The 20602-nt window shown below is 42.8% G+C and overlaps 2 protein-coding genes across 2 annotated transcripts in view; one reads left to right on the plus strand and one right to left on the minus strand.

Annotated features, from left to right (window-relative positions):
• Positions 1-7966: 7966 nt before the first annotated feature.
• On the minus strand, positions 7967-20231 carry MDH1 (malate dehydrogenase 1). Its single transcript, XM_085218793.1, has 9 exons — positions 20094-20231; positions 14610-14708; positions 14256-14352; positions 13147-13322; positions 11882-12004; positions 11592-11768; positions 9217-9330; positions 8919-9008; positions 7967-8368 (listed from the first exon to the last, which is right to left on the minus strand). The coding sequence occupies exons 1-9, from the start codon at positions 20094-20096 to the stop codon at positions 8243-8245; spliced, it is 1005 nt and encodes a 334-aa protein (XP_085074919.1). The 5' UTR covers positions 20097-20231; the 3' UTR covers positions 7967-8242.
• A 245-nt stretch (positions 20232-20476) lies between these two features.
• WDPCP (WD repeat containing planar cell polarity effector) overlaps positions 20477-20602 on the plus strand; it is a 138831-nt gene continuing 138705 nt past the window's right edge. The window contains exon 1 of the mRNA XM_085218808.1: positions 20477-20596. The gene's annotated coding sequence lies outside the window, so the exon portion shown is untranslated. The remainder of the gene's footprint in view (positions 20597-20602) is intronic.

Here is a 20602-nt window from a genome sequence, read left to right on the forward strand (position 1 = left end):
TTTGTTCAGCTTGGAGAAGAGGCTTGAGGAGAACTTAAAAGTGGTCTACTAACAACTACAAGGAGTATGTTGAGAAGATGAAGGAAGGCTCTTTCTTCTCACTGGTGCACAGCAAGGGAACAAGAGACAACAGACATGAAGTGAAACAGAGGAGGTTCTCATTAGGTATTACCAGGGAAAAAATCTATCAGACTAATTAAGCAGGAGGTTGTTTAGAGGGGCTGTCGGGTGATATCAAGACTCAACTGGCTAAAGCTCTAGAAACCTCCTATGATCTTGCCAGCAGCTTTGCTCTGAGCATTGGATCAGGGACTTTCCACAGCCCCTTCCAATCTGAGTTACTTTACGGCCATATGACCCAGTGCTGGATAGCAAGGACATCAATCCACTGTTTTCAAATTCATGAAATTTTATGACACACATCTTTGAGAAATTGGCAATTAAACGAAAGGGAATTAAACCAGGACTTGGGCACTTCACTGACGGAAATTTTATTTAATTATTCCTACACACGTCTATTAGGCACTGAGTGAGAATTGCCATTTTTGCTTTTTTTTTCCCTTTCCCCTTGCTATGCATGTTTATGACTCCTACTCATGTGAAGCTGTACCATCTCTCACGTCATCATTCTGGAAGAACAAACCTTAGTATTCTCCCTGAGAACATATTCATTTTCTTCAAAGGTTTGCAAGAGGCAATAGTCCCTCTGGCACCAGCAATGTGTGTGTGTCCACAGTCATTTTTCCTCTCCTGGTGCTGTTCCTGCCACGTGTTTGTGGTAAAGGCTGGCCTATGGTTTGTGATGATGGCTGGCCATGGGCAGGGATATGATAGAATCAGGGAGAAGGTCTGTGAAAGACTTGCTGTTGTCATACTGAGTATGAGAAAAGTCTGTGATGACCTGCAGAAGAGAAAACCTGTTTATTTTTTTATTCTGGAGAGAGGTGACACGCTCGTCATTTCTGGTGCATTTGTCATGACGGCCTCCTGGTGGGAAGCCCATCTGTCTGATCTCTTCTTGCAGCTTTCTTTAGCATGAGAGAGACAAATCATCTGGGACCATGTGCTGTTTTTATGAGATGTCTCCACTCCCTGCACAAAACTTTATTAGCACTTTGCTCTCGGGCACAAGCAGCTCAGGCACAGTGGCTTACAGGAGTCTTCCTGGCTTCACAGAGGACAGATGGGTGCAGGGCAGGACCCAGGCTTGAGTGGACCTTGGCCTGAACCAAATGCAGTCTGTGATCATCCAAGGCCTCACAGCACCATCGGGCTGTTATAAATGAATCTTCTGATGGTGTGGACTGGAGCAGTTCTCACACAACTGTGGTTGATCTGTTACATGCTTCAAGCACATCACTGTTAGCCCGGGTTGTCTCCAGTCATTGTCCCAAGCAGGAGCACCTCTCCCTCAGCCTGGCTCACCGCTAAAGCAAACACTGCTTTGCCATGCTGTGTTGCAATGTCACCGTCACCCCGTGCGTCACACAGCTCTAGGATGTGACCAAGCCAAGTGATGTGTGCGAGCCCAGCCTGTTCTGGGAAGGTCCCACGCCTTCACTGGACAGCTGAACATCCACATAGAAAAACAGTGAAGGCAAAGAGCGTGCCTACCTTACACAGCCTCTGTATTTTTTTATCATTGTCTTTCACCACGGGCTTGTCAGACCCAAGTTGCACTTTGCACAAAGGCTCCCTTGGCTGTTGGTTCGAAGTGAGCTCAAAATGCTAGAGAAAAGACTTCAAGATGACCCAGTTGCAAGAAGTGACCCCACCAGATTGAGTGAATCAAACCCAGGGAGGAGCGGGGGGGAAATGCCTCTTTGTTGACTCAAATTGTTGGCTGAATTATAATGCAGGAAGCCTGAGTGCTAGACCCACATGTGTAAGTGACATGGGATCAGCATGTGTGTATGTGTGGGATGACAGAAAGGCAAACATACATGCAGCACCCCGCTTTAAAGCAAACAAGCTCTGAGACTCAGACCTTGAGAACTTGACGGAGAGCAAAGGTGGGAGCCTGATGAGGGAGGAGAAGAAAGCCATGGAAAACCCACCCTGATGCACTGCTTTCCCAAGGTGCTGCTAATCAAGGAGGATTTCTTCTGAGAGGAATAAGCTGAGCAGAAAGCCAGGTCCTTGTAGCAAAATGAGTGAGAGTGATCCAGAAAAGTCCTTGCTTTCTAGAATGAGAGGCAAAGGCAACCTCAGGGTGACACATCATGAAAAACTCTCTATTTTCCCAGACAGAGATGCTGAACAGTGCAAAATGTGGAGTTCTACCACTCACAAAGTCATTGGGGAGTGCTCAGCAGTGGCTGCACACCAAGAGCTCTGACAGATAAGCATCCACTTATCCCTCTGGAGAGGGGCCATCGCCTCCTGCATATTCCTAAGGAAAAGGAATAAGTTCTGCACGAAGAATACTGAGACCTGTTCTTCCAGAAAGACAACATGGGCGTTGAGATGGTTTCAAGATGGGCAGGAGTTCCAATATAAGCACAAAGTAAACTAAAAGAGCTGGATAAGATCCAGAGATGGTGCAGCTCAGTCCACCTATCTGTCCCAGGCAAGAGCCCAGTGATGGCCTAGCTACATCTCTTTTAGATACTCTCCTTGGGCATCTGGCCCATCTCAAGGCCAGATGATAAAGGCTTACCTAAGCTCTGCTGCTGCCTTAGACAGGTGCGAGCTACACTACTGTGGCTGATTCATCTTTGGCAAAGGACATGTGGACATGTGTACCTGGGAGAGGATGGCATAGGTTTCCTTCCTCTGGGAGAAGGAGATATAAAACCACTGGGGAAGGGATGGTTATTCCATGTCCCATCACGTGTCTGATGGAGGAGCACAGCAGAGACCAATGCTAGTTCAGTTGTTGCAGTCATTCAACATTCTGAGCACACAACCAAGATGCTCGGAAATCCATTCTCTTTGTGCTGGATATACATGAAGAGTCAGAGAAGGGAACGTGCCATTATTATACAGTTAAGTGAAAAATTGGTTGCTGCCAAACAGCATGTCAAAGCCTTATTGGTCAGCATTAGCTGCTTGCTGGCTTGCTTGTTCCTGAAGAGCTGACTGAGAGCTTTTCTTGCTCCATGTCACTGTGTGTGTGGTACTTGGCCGCCCTGTCTTCTCCAAAGCCAAATCTGTTAACAGCATCCTGCAGCTGAGGATTTCAGCTCATTTTGCTACCAGCTATTTTTTAGATACTATTCACTTCTTGTTATCATCTCGGTTTGGGAAAAGGAGCTGAGGGGCAGAGAGGGGTTATCTGTCTGCTGCAGGACAGGATGTCTCCCACAGAGCCAGGAACAGAACATGTTTCCCAGGTTTAACTAATCTCAAGTAGTATTCCTATTCGAGAATGGAAGACAAGGTCAGCATCAAGGGACAGGCATCAAGTTTCTGACACGAAGTGTGTATGGAGTTCATTCTTCTCACCCAAGGGAATCTGCCCCTTGCAGAGTTGTTCTGGAGGCAGGTGCCCATCTTGTGCAGCCTTGGCACAGAGCCTCTTTGCCATGAAAGACGGAAAAAAGGGGCCTGATACTTCCCCTGCTCTTCCCCTCCTGGTTTCCTACCCCTGTAACTACAGAACTGGAAGAAGATTTGCCTTTTTTTTTTCTCTCTCTTTTTTTTTTTTTTTTCTTGTCAAGTATTTGAATTCTCGAGGCTTACAAGTTGAGGGGAAAAAGCTCTTCCTGCTGTAACTCCCTCTCTGCTAGCTCCACCTGGAGGCCTCAAAAATGCTCACATTTTTAATTTAATTATTTATCCAGCTATTATTATATGAGGATAACATATCACTGGAATTTTTTTTCTTGCTACTGAAACAGTATTGGTGTTTTCTCTTTGTGAATGATGCAGGTGAGATCTTCCTATTCTCCACGTGTAAAAGTTATGCTGATGAGAAGACTGTGCAGCCAACAAGCTCCAAAAGAGGTGTGGAGACAGCAGCAACTGTGGGTGCAGGAACCACCCTGGCGTAAATGCCAGCAGTGGGTTAATTATGACAAAAACTGGATGCAGCAGCAAGAGTAGAACCAGAGCCACACGTCACATTCCTGGTGTTTCTTCTCTGATATCAAATCCATGCTGGAAGCTCGTGTGCTGCTGCTCTTGAACTCTGAGTCTGCAAACAGCTGGGTGGTGACACATCTGTTGGTTTAGACTATTTTAGGAGACAGCCTGCCCTTTTTTAGTCATTTTGCAATGGAAAAATTTTGGACGCGACAAAATCATATCTTTAAATCATCTAAACCGTTTTTCCTTATCTTTTCCTACTGCGTTGCAATGGGGGCTAACCTGATCCTTGTACTCTGCTGACCTCCTGCACACCCTCACGGGTCCTGGGCTCCCAGCTCGGCTGTAAGGCTGGCAATGCTCATGTCCTGCTGTGGCTCTCACTGCTTTACAGTGCTGGTAAGTAGCAGTAATGTGTTCCACCCCTGGACCTTCACCTGATGCATACAAGCGTGTATCTGTGAGAGGAGCGCTTCTTGATTTATTTAAGTAGAAACTTTGAAGACCCTTGCCTTTTACTTTCTACTTTCCCAAGTTTTCACACCAGTAGACACGTGTTATTTTCATTCATCCAATGCTTGCTGCCCTTCTCCATCCTCATCCTGGCTGTTTGTGGCAGACATCCCCATGTCCTGGTGGGGCCATTATTTATCAAGACCTCTCAGCAAGGCCTCTCCACCATCCATCAGGGGTGTCAGCAGTTCTTTCCAATATAGCATCATCCGCAAAGCTCAAGTCCTACGTCCAGGTCAAGAATTGGCCCCACAGTGGAGCCCCACAGAACGCCACCCATGACCGACCACCAGCCTGATGTAACCCCATCTACTACAACCCTTTGAGCCCGACCCACCAACCAATTGTCAGCTGCTGTGTTCTAACTGTATGCTGGGCATTTTGTCTTTGCTTCCTTTCTTACAAATCCACTTTTTCACCAGGCTACTGAGTCCTGATCGATGGGCTAAAATTGCTCCTGAAGGAACTCCCACACTGGATTAATAGAGGCATCCTCAAGCTTTGAAAGGACTTTTTTCCCATTGGCTTGGGAAAGAGTGCTGCAAATAGGGCTGGTGTTGCCACTAGGCTCACATCAGCCAGGTAGGATGCTGATCCCATTTTAAATGGCTCAGGTTGACAGTGTTTGTTCAGAAACAATTGTGAACCAAAAACCATAACTGGACATATGGATATAAACACTGAATACATTAGGGCAAGAAAGTCTCAATTCTGGGCTTTCTGGTTTTAGACACAGCGGTGCAGAACTATAGAATGGCTGAGAAGTCCTAGCTGGCTGCAGATTATGTGATGTATTTCATCTGGGGTCTACAACTGTGAGTTTGTTTGAGTTCATGCAGCTTTTAACACATTCAAGTAATAAATCACTCCCACGCATATGATGAATATGTGTTTTTGAGAAAAAGCAAGCAGAGGTCTCTGTGTAAAGCCTTTTATGTCATTTAGCTACAGAACACTTGATGACTGTACTTAGCAGACTCAGAGAAGCCGCGTGCATTTACATCTTTAGTAGTAAATATGCATGATAAAAGGTTCTCTAAAGCCCAAACAACAGGGCTTAATTCTAAGCTGAAGATTGCAGCTCGGCCTACAATTTGTTTACTTGCATTTAGAGTACTTTATTCTATGCATCTCTCTGCTCCTCTTCTGTTCTGACACCATAGCACTTCTTATCATGCTCCTCTGCAAAGCTGCTGCTTTGAAGATGTCAGGATGCTTTTTCAACACGACTTGGTATTTGAACACAAATCAGTTATTTCTATTTTCAGCTGCAATAGTGATAGTATAACACAGTTATATTTACATCTGAGCCATAGTTATGCTCTGAGATCTGCTGTTCAGAATGCAAAATGTATTTGTAAACATAAAAAAAATTCCCCAAAATGTGGAGAGAACAGCGCCAATAAACTCCTCCAGTACAACCATCCTCATTTGTGTACAATCTGGTGCCTTGAGAGCATGCTGCATCTGTTCCACTTGCCAGAGTTCTCTTGCCTCCCCTGGCACGAATCAAGTTTCAAATCCTATTGATTTTCTATGACATGATGCCTTATAAATAAGCCCAGAGTGTGAATCTCCACAGTTAGCATCAGTGTAACATTGATTTGGATTCATCTATAAGAGCTGGAGCTTCTAGCTTCCCCTGCAGTCACTGCAAAAAGATAACAAGAGGAGTATCTGCATTAGAAGAACGACAAGGCAAGAAAAGTTTGAAATCAATATATTTGTTCAGTGGGGAAAAACTTCATTTCTTCTCTCTTCTTGAGGTGAATGAGATGACAAGAGAATCCATCGAGCACTGAGCTTAATTATGTGCTTGTTTTGATATACCCAGTGATACAAGCACCACTTTAGCTGTGCTGAGTTTTCTCCTGGAGAGGGATGCTTTCCAACAAACATCAACAAATCCTGAAGAGCCAGATCTTCCGCAGAATTTTACATCTAAACCAAAACCCCCTTCTTCCCTGCCTTGCCATAGATCTGGCAGTATGGCGCTGTGCATACCAGCAAGATTCAGCACCTCTGGCTTTCAGGAACACATAAGCTCTCTTTTCATTTCTTCCGCCAGCTTGCAGCCATTCCAAAGTAACAGAGCGAGCTGTTACCTCTGTGTCACCCCTGTGACATGCATTGCCTTCTAACAGGATGCAGCATGCTACTTACTGGACCGAAAGCCTTTGGTCCCTGGGCTCGTGTTGAAATGACTTTGCACTGAGCACCAGAAGGCACTCGTGAAATCAAAAGTTTTCCTCAGCTCCTAAATTCCTGTAAGTTCCCAAATGGGCATGAAAATACAAACACATGACATTCTCTCCTCATCTTTGCTCCACAGGTAAGCTTCAAAGAGTGCAGAGGAAGGAGAAAAACCATGCAATTATAGCAAAAATGCAGTGTGTGTACTACCTGCCTGCTCCCAAACAGTGCCGCAGCATTTCCCATGTTCTGAAATGCTTGTTTTTCCCTTTCAAGTATTTATGCTTAGTAGTTCTTTGGTGCATTACCCTGATTTCATTTAACAGCTACAGTAGTTTTACGAGAACAACTTAATTAAGGATTAGCTTACTGATGTCTGCTGACATTTTATATTCTAGTTAGTAAATCCCCACAGAAGCCCTTCCTTCTGCTTAGAATTCAGTTAGAGCTGTTAAGCCTTCTCTTGATTCTGTTTATTTATTTTTTTGGTCAAAATGGTTTTATTTTTTCACTCCTCTTTCGATTTGGGACAGACAAGGACTTAGCATTGACATGGTGTATGAGATGCACCTGTGTTGGCAAAAGAGTAGGTACAGTATAATGTATTTGAAGTAGCTTCCTGCAGCTAAGTTCTTTAGGCTGCAAGAATTCTCAAGCACATACATTAATCTCATGTGCTCTTAACCAAGCAAGTCCTTGTCTCCAGGGGCAAAAGGCTCCAACTGCCTTTGAAGCCACAACCAAATTAGTACTGATCTTCAGCACCAACACTGCTTTTGAGCTGTAATGCTGAAGTAGAAATCTGCTTATTGCTTTCCTGTTGATGTTGACATACAGATTTTAAACCAGAAGAGATGAAGTATTAGTTAACAAAAATTCTCAAAACTAGCTTCCTTACTGCTATAAACTAGGTATTTTTTTTTCCTGGTTACACTATTGAGTTCTGCTAGCTACGTAACTAAAACATACAACGAACCACTCGCAGCCATTTTGTGATCAAGCATCTTTTAATATTTCTATTGATAAACATTGTAAGCAAGACCAGAGTGAACAGCATATATCTGGAGCCTATCCACGGATAGACTGGAGTCACTGAACGACTAGTTCAAGGAGAACTACTGGCATTTTAATTTCCTTCTCAGCCAAACCACTGGATGTTGAAGTGATAACAGATCAGGACGTGTTCCAACAGTGCCAAATTCTAATCAAAACTGAAATTGTGCGTTAGTAGCCAAGGCATAGGCAAACAATTATGCAATTATTCTGTATCATACACAGAAAGCAACTAGTATTCAACAGATAAAGTTTGGTCAACAAACTACTTATTTAATAATCTTTCTGCTAATAACTCAATAGGCCCAGTAGTACCAGTAAGCATATGAACTTCAAAATGCACAATTGCCACAGACAGTTGACTTGAATACAGTAATGGTGGTTGGTTGCACACTTAGAGACGACTTTTAGATTCTTCCACTCTCAAATGGCTTTGCATTTCTGGATCATCTAGTCATGCACTGGAGAGGAATTCCACAGCTGTCTCCTTCTCTTCAGTTAACTCCTTAGCAGTCAGATCCATCTTCTCACGAGAAAAGTCATTAATAGGAAGACCCTCAACAAACTTCCAGGTCTTGTCCTGTTTGAAAACAAAACAAAAACACTCTTATGTGAGAGCAAGCTTCATTCAATTTGCACAAAGGGAGCTTTGCGGTGAAAGCACTACAGAGAATTAAATGTCAATTTCATTTAAAACTTTGCTTGCTTATACTCATATACAACATCAAGTCAGTACCTGTGTAAGATTACAAGTTATTCAAGCTACATGAAAACTTCTGCTTTCCTGCTGTTTCATAATATGATCTGAACTCATGGAAAAGCAGTCTTACTCTTTATTCTATCATAAGCCTTGTTTCTGACCATATAGGTTGTGTTTGACCTTTAAAACCAGATCAAGTAGAAGTGAATTTTGCTTTCAGATAAAGAAGACAACTGGGAATAGCTAGTCATGTCAGGCTACTTTTCTATTAGCTTTTTTTTGACTGCTACTTCCAAAATAATGAATAATGGTCCCTTCTGTGAAAGACACTACCAGTCCCTGCAGTTTTATACTGAAAGCAATACTGTTTTATAGGATAGTTTAGCAAGGTCTAGCAGAACTGACTTAGATTTAAATACAGGCTAGTTACCTTGATCACAACAGGGAATGAATATAGCAAGTCTTCAGGAACACCATAAGAATTGCCATCAGAAATGACTCCCATGGAAACAAATTCTCCCTGAAAACAGAAGAGTCGAGGACAAACAAATTTTTCACTGATGGAAGAAAGCAAAACTTTACCTTCCAATATACTGCATCATGTATGACATGCAATATACCAGAAAAGAGCAATTCTTCCCCCTCAACACACATGCTCAAGATCAATGACACTGACATGTAATCAAACCATCAGGCAAACAAGTACTTTTTCAAGAGCTACATCTTACCGCTGGAGTGCCAAACCAGATGTCTCTCACATGATCACAGATTGCTTTGGCAGCTGACATTGCACTGGACAGCTTCCTAGCCTTAATAACAGCTGCTCCACGTTGCTGAACAGTCTGCAATTAAAAAATATTAAATTATGAAGCAGGAAAAAAAAATAGTACTATTTGGCCTAAACATTGCAAGTAAATTCCATAAGGAAAGTCCAACTTACAAACATTTATTTCATCATTCAAGATACTATTCCATCAGTAAATAAACATGGCATACAGAGCAGAAATACAATCAAGAGTTTTGCCAGGTCATATTTCAAAGGCTTGCTCATATGTAGGCTGCTCTGAAAGCAATGTCACTCATTTATTTCCACTGAAACTACAACTGATACAAAAAGCACACTGATACTGTTTGGTAGAGCAAAATCTCAGTTACAAAACACTATTTTTCAACACAGTCACCACCATTAGCAATGCATTTTTGCCAGGGATGAACAAGAGCCTGCATGCAGCAGTTATAAAACTCTGCACCAGCGGGGGTGAGCCAGATGCACAGCTGCAAGGACTGCACTGCTAGTAGGAAAACGCTGCCCACAACCATCTTCTTGGAAGTCCATCTTCTGTTGGACTGAACAGACGGAAGGCAGAAGGCACTGACTCCACACTAAATGATAGGTGTGCCAGGACAGTTCAGCCAAGACGGGCAGTATGCTCCATGGTCTTCAAACCAGCATGGGGCATGGTGTTACTGCGTTGCAAGAGAAAGTTTGTCTTCTTCTCTTGACTTTAGAAGTTAGAGCCTTCAGATTAGACAGAACTGCAGCACAGCAGTCAGAGTCAACGGTTTGTCTGGGTTCCAGGAAACCCAGAAAGATCACCCCTTTCCTGCCCCAAACTTGTCACCACTGCTGAAATGTACCACCCACTGCCTCACTGTGCTCACATCCACTGTTTGATCTCCATAAATGTTCAGCAAGCATCAGTGAATGTCACTGGGTGACACTGTTTCCAAACACAGAAATTCAGTTCCATTCCTTTGATCTATACGCACTTCCAGGTCAGACACCATGCTGTCAGGCTGGCCCTCTGCTGCCATCTGTCACAAGGTAACAAAATGGTAACAGAATATTGGTGGGAAGGTTCAACCTCTACTGTCATCCCACCAACATCCACCTCTGACAATGTGGGCCAACATCATAATGCAGGAGGCATTATTTTCAGAGCAGTCCTAGTACCTGCTATAGTTAGCAGCCTCATCTTTTAATAACCGGATCTTTCAAAGCTTTACCCTCAAGAGACTTCAAGCATGTCAACAGTAACAGATTTCTCAGCGCTTCACTGGAATTTAGATTTTTATAGCTGAATACCGACATGAACTATTTGATGATCTCAATCCTACAGTATTTAATGTGTAAAATTAGTTTCTAAATAATCATTTAGCCCCTTTTTCTCTTCAGCAGACCATTCTAGTAGTATAGATCAGCATTACAGTGTACCTAGAATGCAAAACAAACTGGTATCTTGCTTTGGCCATGCAAGACACAGCAGGATAAAGGACACGGCAATGAGAAACTCCTGTAACAGCTTTCTGCTTACACTTGGTTGGCAGTATGCAGTCATTTTTTCTCTACCAACAAGCATGGATCAGAACAAGCAGTATCTAAAACCAAGATAGGACAGCATGTAGACATATGACAAAAGACATCCTCAGTCCCAAACTGAGTGTATCTTGGATAAAAAGCAGAATTTGACTGTTGGCATACCAGTAACACTGCAATTCCAACCAACGTGTACCTGCTTGGAGTCAAGTTCAAAGGCTTTAACAATCTTTTCGCTTTATATTGCAGTTAAGTAGACTGTGTTCTCAATTTTGTTTTACTACCTTCATTTATCACTACCTTAGATTAAAAACACTTGTAGTTTTCTAGATTTTTCAGATTACTTTTGAGAAATGATGTTGGTGAAGTTGTAGATTGAGATTTGGAGAGGAGAGAAGAGGGTGTTCACACACTGTGCTAAGCTGTTTTTGGTGGCTGGATGGGAGCAGCACAGGAAAGATGATCCTTCTTCATCTATTAAACCACCTGGTGCTTGTGTGGCAGAAGAGTTGCAACAAAGCTATGACCAAAATTTTGTGTTGAATCATTTGAATACTCTAAGTGTTTTTTTCTAGTAGTGTTTACATGAGTATCACAATGCCTTACGTTTTTCAAGAGCAAATAACTGACTGAGAACAAGTATCTGCAGAGAGTTTATTCTAACTAAATGGATAAATTCTGAGATAGGAATAGCTGCTCCAGTCAGCCAGTTATATAGTTTACAGTTTCACATGAAGCTGGGAGAAATCCTAAGTACAGAATGATCACTAAAAGTCAAGATCTTACCAGGATAAAGTCTCCCTTCAGCCAGCTGTCATCTTTTATAGCTTCATAAACTCCAACTTCCTTTCCTTTCACATTCACCTTTGCATGGTTAACATCTGGATATTGAGTGGAGGAGTGGTTGCCCCAGATGATGACATTCTTCACATCGTTAGAAGTCACACCAAGCTTCAGAGCAATCTAATTGGAAATTAAACATGCCCTTTGAATTAGCTTCAGCCTCTCAATTCACAAACTTCTTTGGACACCGCTCTCACTGTATTTAGCAGAGACCACAGAAAGGTTCTTTTTACCTGAGATTTAGCTCTGTTGTGATCCAAGCGAGTCAAGCAGCTGAAGTTTTCCTTTGGTATCGACGGGGCTGACTTTGATGCAATCAAACAGTTAGTATTTGCTGGATTCCCAACTACCACCACCTAAAAAGAAAAAAGGAGAATAGGAATTATGGAATGATGAAGCAGCAACATGTATTTAGTCAAAAATGCTATTTCTGCAAAACAACTCCTTCCAATGTAACATGAGAACACTATAAATGGAATGGCTTTGCCTTTGAGAAAACAAACTCTTGGTTGTCTCCAACAATACTATGCCAACATCACCTTAAAAACTATTCCAAGACCGGCTGTCACTGCTTTATGTAATTGCTTTATAATTAAGAAAGCCAGAGGAGTTTCTTATCTCAATATTCATGGGCAGTTAGAAGTGAAATATTGCTGAAAGTCAGATCAATTTATTACTATGGGAAAACAGTTTTTTTATTCATCTTTCATCTACTAATATGCCTCAAATGATTAACGTCTAGCTCTGCATAATCTCAATCACACAAGCTAATCTACAAACCTTCCTTTATATTTCCCCTTCTGAAAATGAGTTCAGTAAATTTTCCATTACTCTGCAACAGTTATACTGATAGTTTTTATTCCAACTGTATAAAGAAGCAAACAAGTCTTTAGAAGCAGTAGGAAGTTCATCAGCAGAGGAAGTAGACATTAAAAAGTCAGTTACAAAGCACAGTTGGAGTCTGGGTCTAAGATTAAGAGCAGTAGGAGTGCAGCCACATGATCCCATTAACTGTGCTGAAACAATCTGAAAGAGAACAATTAAAAGCTTCCAATGCTCCAAAGACCAAGATGCAAACAACTGAAAAGAGCTGATCTTTTGTGCAACTGTAATTCCATATTGATACTGAAGTTAAGGGTCATTATGTTAAAGCCACTGATGAAGTAGACAGCTGCATGCAGATAAAAGAGTTCTCCCAGAGAAGAGATAACAAAGAAAAGATTTTTCTTTTTAATTTTTTTATTTTAAGTATTACTAGTGTGTATGGAATACTGCAATTCAGTGTACCTTTTTCACTGAATGAATTAAGGACTAAAATCATCTACCAATTTAACACACTGTATCTCATCAAACCCTCACTGTGTTACAGTCTCCAGCACTTAAGAAACAAAATGCCTGCACTGAATACGTTCCTACTTGCACAGAATCACACCACAATCTATTTAGATCTCTAAATGACTCAGAGCTGAATTTTTTAAAATTCAATTTCAATATTCACCTTGACAGTCTTTTTGGCATATTTGTCCAAAGCTGCACCCTGAGACTTGAAAATTTTCACATTTGCTTTGAGTAAATCTTTCCTCTCCATGCCTTCTCTCCTTGGCATGGAGCCAACCAGAATTGCTATGTCAAGGTCCTTGAATGCAACTTCCTCCTTGTCTGTTGGAATGACCTCTAAAAAAGGGAAAGAGAAAAGAAAAATCTAACTTTGATAGCAAAATATATATATATATATACACACATAAAATTTGATCCAGAAACAGCACCTTTCTGTTCCAAAAAATGCAAGCAAAACCATTCAGCATTAAATCCAAAGACTAAATACTTGCTATTCAACAGTTTCTATAGGCAAATATTTATTTAAAACTTTAGCTATAAATTATGAGCATGGGAGAAAGATGTGTCAGAAGATACCTTCTGTTTATATATACATATATTCATACATATATACAAACATGTAAATGTATAAATATGCACAAAATGTTCTTCACTTTTACCAAAAAAAAAAATCATTAACTTACAGTGCCAAGTACAAGTGAAGATTTCCATTGCCTCTAAAAATTCAAACTGAAGAAGGGTTGATCTGTACAAGAGCTAGAAGCTACATGCTTTTCATGTAAGTACATAATAATAGTCACAGTGGCATCTACTGGCTCCCTTTCTTGTGTTCATTTAGAATAAAGGAACTTAAATATTACATGACCTGAGGAATATTTTCTCAGTGTGCCTTTATGAGGAAATACATCTCAAGAATTGTTTTTTGGCTTGGTAAGAATATGCAGGTATATCTAAAGATTCAAAGTTATTTCACCTTTAGGCCAGAATACAACAGATAAATGTACAAGTATCTGACAATTTGTTGAATGTGCTAGCTACCCAGGCTTAGATAACATAAACCAGGAACTTAGTGAATTCTTTATACAAAACTCACTTGATTACATTCTTCCTAGTATGAAGTCTAAGTCAAATTAATTTAACATCCACAAAAAATAAAAATAAGAAAGCATCATCTAATACATTCTTCTGCTTAATGCCAGCTACTGCAATTTCTAAATCCAGCAGCTGTGTTAGAACAATACAGGTACAAGAAAAATGCCTTGTGGGCACCTCTCAGCAGTGGCAGGGCACAGTCTTGCAGCTCCATCACTACGCCTTCCAAAACAGTCATCATAGGGGTGATATCCAGCAGCACAAGTACAAGAGGCTGCAAAGAAAGAAACAATTCACTCTGAATTGGTCGTAGATTCATCTGCTTTGAAAATCAATTTGTCTTGTTATCTACTAGAAATTTATCTTGCGTAAGGAATATCGACTTAAAACTTCAGCACAACCAAGTACTGAAAGCTTGCATAACTGAGCAGGACTCTCACAGAATAAATCACTTGTATAGTGGCCAAACATTAATTCTGGCTTATTCATTTCTACGCAGCAGAGACAAACAACAATTCAGTTAACGCTCACCTGCTCTTTGCCAAAGACATCTCCCTTGGCGATGCTGTAGAGCAGGGAGTAAGCAATCTGCCCGGCAGCTCCGGTCACCAGGACTCTGATGGGTTCACCCTGGAAGAAAGTTGGGGAGACTGAGCTACAGCCACACAGTGCAGGTTCACAGCACCTCAAGTGGTAAAAATTAATGGTTACCACAAAAATGAGGTTAAGATTATTTAACCTGGATGAAATCATATGCTTAAAAATGGATCAATTGAGCTCCTGGGATCATACTGGAACCTCCAGAATCTTCTCTGCCTACACTTACAGAAACAGACCATGCTTGAAAAGATATCTCCAAGAATAAATGCTCCCAGAAAAGCTTCCAAAATTCCGAGAATCACAGTTAGAGAAACATGATATGTATTTAAACAATGCTACTTCTTTGGCACAAGGCATTGCAATACACACTCGACTCATTAGACTACCCACTTATACTTCCAAACTCACGATTTTCAGGAGCTGTTGTACTTTGCCAATTTTCAGACTCTGAAAATACAGACTTTTTTTTTAATGAACTATTTTGAATGCTTACTTGAAACTGAAGATTTGCTGAATGCTGCAAGCCAAGGAATCTTAAAACCAATGTCTCACTAAACCGTTACGCAGCCAATCCACAGGCATTATGGGCAAATACAGACACTAATATCCAAACTGACCAAAAAAAGCCCCCAAGGACTGGGAGGATGTTATGGCAACATGCTGTTATACTGTACCTAACAAAATAACCCACAAAAAACACAATGTAAACACCACAAGGCTTACTCTGTAGCAAAGGTCCATTCTGTTAAACAGAACCTTAATACTGAAAGGGCAAAACATGGCAAAGGCTATTCATAATCCAATATTCTTTAAGCCTGCTTTTTGTATCACTCTTTTTCCCTAGAGGCAACAGGGGGAAAACTGTTAAGACAGGAACAAGAAGGCTTGGACCAGTCTGCTGGAATTCTACACTCCCTTTTACAATTAATTAAAAGATTATCATTTCAATTATGGACAAAACACAATATTCAATTACGTCAGAAGTAATTTAATTGCATGCAGAGCTCCACTACAAAGCAGAGCTTGCAGACCAAAGGTGGTTGTTTTGCTCAGCATCAAAGAGGTTGGAGCTGAAATACAGATCCAGCTTTGGGATCCTGAGTTTAAAGTGATGCTGAAAGGATCCAGGCAAGATGACGTGGGTGGCTGCAGGCCTATGTGCATGTCCTGTAAGATGGGCATAGTCTGGAAAGATAGAGAACAGAAGGTGCTCCAACAGCAGCCTGCTAATGCTTTGAGGAGGGCTACAAAAATATTGCTGCTGAATACTTCTCAGTAATAGATGGCAGAGTGGGAGGCCGCAGATCACAGCTTGGGAGGTTGAGCATGGACGTTAGGAGGGGAATTCTCAACTAGGGTTGTGCTGCTTCATTGAAACCAGGTATCCAGAGAGTTTGTGCACCCTTCTCCCTTGATGGTTTTTAAGATCCTGATAAAAAACTAAACAAACAAAAAAACAACAACAAGCATGAGCTCACTTTGATGGAGCAAAAGACTCTCTATTGGGCTGGATCAGACAACCTCCATACTCAAGAGCAAAGCAGAGGTCAGACCAGGTGGTCTTTCCCACGAATACTCCTGCTACGATGCACTGGAGCAGGTTGCCCAAGGAGGTTGTGGATGCCCCATCCCTGGAGGCATTCAGGGCCAGGCTGGATGTGGCTCTGGGCAGCCTGGTCTGCTGGTTGGCGACCCTGCACATAGCAAGGGGTTGAAACCAGATGATCATTGTGGTCCTTTTCAACCCAGGCCATTCTGTGATTCTATGAGTCTATGATTATGACTTGAGCGCATACTCTGCCATAGCCACCAGCCAAACACAGCTGCATCAAGCTAACATGAGATGATTATAAAAATTAGGCTCTGGAGGAGTTGTCCCATTCTACACTGCACCAGATAAAATGACAGCGCAAGTGATAAAGTTAATCTATTGAATACACAGTTAGAATTCAACGTGATTTTGCCTTTATTATTCATAATATTCTTTAAGTGTTTGGTTAATTAGGTGCCAGTTTTGGTGTTGAGCTGCACTGCGTTCATGTGAACCTATCTTACTGCGAGTCTCATCCCACAAACCTCACAAAAACTAATGAGGAACGAGAAGGAGAGGAGACAATCAATTCTTCCCATTCTAATTCTCAAAACTAGTTCCAGTATGTTGTTTTGGAAGTTAAATGCTACAAATGTACTGCGATGTCTGAATGATGGTAGGCAGGACAGACTCAGAAGCATATCAGGTTTAAGAACCAACTCCGGTGTGTTTTGAAGGAGAATCTACTTTTTATTTAGGAAATGAAACAAGGCTTCTAATCTTAGCAGTTTGGAAAGTACAGGAAAATTACTGTACTGCAGAAAACTTGGCCTGGTAAAATCCCATATCAGGAGCATAGAAAAAGCCATCCTGTAAGGGATGTGTAATGGAGCTGTCAGCTCATGGCCTGAACTGATGATTGAGCACCTGGTGAAGGGGTATGGCTGGCCCAGGAAGCACAGGTGCAAACAATTTTCCTATGCTTTCCATGTGACTAAAAGGGGGTTGGATGCAGGGTCCGGCCCTGGGCTCATTTAAGGACTGGCTTCAAGGGAAAGAAGGCCTCCTGGATGAGGGCTGCTTAGTGAGGAATATTCCATAACTGGAGTCCCTCATCACCAGCTGGGTGAGTCAATTTTTTTTCTCTTATGTGACTATTGGTATTCCCTGTAATGTTTTGCCTGGTATTGCAAATAAGTTGTCAGAAGCAGCTTTGCTTCTGCTCTTATTCCAATAAGAGAATGCGTTTGCTTTGAGCTTCATGGTAGCTTGAATCCATTATGAATTTGGTACTGTAGAATTTTTGCTGTAATAGAGGATTTTAAGAAGTTGGGCTCACAAGTTGCTAAGGAGAAAGATCCTATCTACTATCTACAGTTGTGTCACAAAAGGCAGACAAATTCAGCAAACTTCTTATACTGTATGCTTTCCATTTTATATTTTAGTGTGATTCAAACAAACAAAAAAAACTCTAATGTATTCATTAATAAGCATTTAGCCCAGCAACAGGATAGGAAAGGAACAGCAGATTGGAGGAAAAAAAAAAAAGCAAGGAATAGGTTGTGTTTTTTTCTTTTTTTTGTACTAAAATAGCCTCAACACTTACCCTTGCTAAAATAAGCCCTCAGTCTGACTCACCTCCACCTTCTCAAAAATGTTTGTTTACTGTCATCCCTCTGTTTTTCTCTCTCCATTTTGGCCTGGAAGAAATGCAGCAGCAACACAAACTAAGGAGCATTGCCTACTTAGTTTTCTCTCTCCACGCCATCACTACATTATACTCAACCCAAAGCTTCCCACCTACCATCAGCAACTCAGCAGTAAGTGGATTCTCTTCTCTTTGATTCTACAATCTCTGGATCAAGATTCTCATCCCTTGACTCCAGAACTTGGATCAAAACACTGAAACTGTTCTGCTTCTTACAAAAGCAGAAGGTAGCTAACTCTCCCTAGCAAGCTTATGTCACTTATAAGCACTGTTATCCTTGAGCAGCTGAGGAAGGGAGTTTGGAGAAGCATGCAGCTCCCAAGCTAACAGAGTCCCTGCAGTGAGGGAGTTGCAGGTGCACACACATTCATATTCAGGCACTTTAATCCGTGACTTGGCTTGTGCACTGGGCTTCAATGAGAACAGTGTCATGCTTTAGTAACTGCAGAGGTGACCTTCATTTACTTGGGTATATTTGAACTAGGAAAAAACAAGTAATTGAGCATTTAATTCCAAAGCCTTTCCTACTCTGCATATGTTTTAAGAAACAAAGAGCAGTAAAGATAATGGGGAAGGAAAAAAAAAAAAAAACAACAAAAAACAACAAGAAGTGTGAATGCTGTGACCCCTGATGTTTGTCTTCCTTCAATAAACATGTTGGATTTCCACTCCCTCAGATTATCACTGGTTTAAAGGTAAATATTCTGCTATCAAATGAAGAAATAATGGTTTTAATGCTTCCAGTCCCCAGCTGGGACACAGGAACTTGGTGTCTAAATTACTTTTGTGATTACTGCTGGTATCAGCAGACTTAAAATATCAGTGCTGCAAATAATAATAGTACTACATGGCAAAACAGATCAGGAGGTTATGAAATTTAGTTAAAAAAGCAATTTAACCCATCATCTACCAGATGTAGGAATGAGAAAAATCCGTTGCCTGCTTATGCAAGTGATGAACTTTGAATTGCTAATCAGTTTAAATTAAAGATGAGAATAAGCATTATTGCAGCTAAATTTAGCTGTCTGCCAAGTTGCTATCGGTGTTATTCCTGACCAACAAAGGCAACCAAGCTATCCCACCATGTCTGACAATACTTGGAGCATATCAGTGAGGCTAACTAGTCACAGTGCCCTCAGAAGCTTGGAGCCTAAAATCAAGGCCAGGCTGGCTGTGGCTCTGGGCAGCCTGGTCTGGTGATTGGCAACCCTGCACATAGCAGGGGGTTGAAACTAGATGACCTTAGAGGTCCTTTTCAGCCCAGGCCATTCTATGAAACCCTCCTTTGTTCCCCTGAAGGAGCAGGGGGCACTGACAGCAGATGTATCTGGGAACGTAGCAGACTGCATCAGCAGGAAAGGGGCAGAACTCCAAGGGAATTCTTTCCTTCAGCAGTGACCTTCAGCCAGGTGCCCCTGCTAACCCTTTCCATGTCATTCAGCAACAGCAGTTGCATCAACAGACGCAAGATTATGTTTCAGAAGTTTGATGTTGACAGCAAATACGTAGATAAAATTCTGGGGGGCTGGAAGGATGAAAGCAGTTCCAATGAGTCTGAGCATCAACACAGAGCTTTAATCAAATGGTTCCTGTGGGACCAGCAGATTCATGGCAACCGGTTTGTAACGCTCATGTGCAAAATGAAATGCTGTATCTTGTGGTGGCTCCTAAGAGCCCGCATTTTGAACAGAAACATGAGTTGAGAAGTGGAGTTGGTGAGGTTTTGCAGACTTGGGGTACTTTTTGAAAGGTGCTGGAAAAATAAGTCATTTTAGGGCATGCAAAGACTTTTAACATATATAGGAAAGTGAAGATGTGAGTAACAGAGCACGGAAGCTGCCTGTTACAGGGCAAACGAGACCTCTGGGCAGAGCCGCAGCGTGTCCCCAACGACCCGGGAGCCCGGGGCGAACAGCCGCCCTTATACCGCCGAACGGGGCCGCACCGCTCCGAGCCTGCGGCGTTTCTCCTTCGTGTCTGGAGGAGAGCCGCAGCGCTCGGCAGGACGGGCACGGCGGGAAGGGCTCCGCGCCGCAGGGAGCCCGGGGGAGTCGCCGCCATTTCGAAATCGCCTCCGCCCGAGGGAGCCTCGAGCCCCGGCCCCCTCCCCCCAACCACCACCCGCAGCCCCCGACCGCCGGCTGAGCGCGGCGTCGCCGCGCGGAACGGTACCGACCATGGCTGGGAGCGGCGGGCCGAGCGGCAGCCTCGAGGTCACCTCTACGGCGCGACAGCGACCGCCGGCGGCGTCGCGTTAAGGCACCGCGGAGGGGCGGGGCGCGGCGCGCAGCCGCATGGGGACTGTAGTGGCGAGTCGCGCCGCCCTGTATTGTTGTGGCGGGGGCCGAACTACAAGTCCCAGAGTGCCTCGGGGCACGCATACCAGGCCCCCGAACGCTATTGGCGCCGTTTTCCCGGCGCCCCGCCCCTCCAGCCCGTTCATTGATCCTGTCCGCTCCCACTAGGGGGCGATGAGCGGCTCCGAGAGCTGCGCGTGCGCTTCGGAAGGATTGCGGTTAGGGCGGTGTTGGCTGTTGGGTTTGCGCATGCGTCAGACAGAGGACACTTAAGAGGAGCCAGCTGAGCGCATGCGCGCGAGGGGAGGTGTCAACACCGGCTGTAGAGGAAGGAAGGGGACGTCGCGCGTCGCGAGAATACGGGGCTGCTGCGCGTGCGCAGGTAGCG

Source organism: Meleagris gallopavo, chromosome 2, assembly GCF_905368555.1.
Source record: "Meleagris gallopavo chromosome 2, MGAL_WU_HG_1.1, whole genome shotgun sequence".
In the NCBI taxonomy this organism is placed as follows: Eukaryota; Metazoa; Chordata; class Aves; order Galliformes; family Phasianidae; genus Meleagris; species Meleagris gallopavo.

Coding starts and splice junctions, on each gene's coding strand:
- MDH1 (XM_085218793.1), bottom strand. Junction 14,353..14,609: donor ATGTCTTTGGCAAAGAGCAG/GTGAGCGTTAAC, acceptor CTTTCTTTGCAG/CCTCTTGTACTTGTGCTGCT. Junction 12,005..13,146: donor ATGCCAAAAAGACTGTCAAG/GTGAATATTGAA, acceptor TTTTCTTTTTAG/GTGGTGGTAGTTGGGAATCC.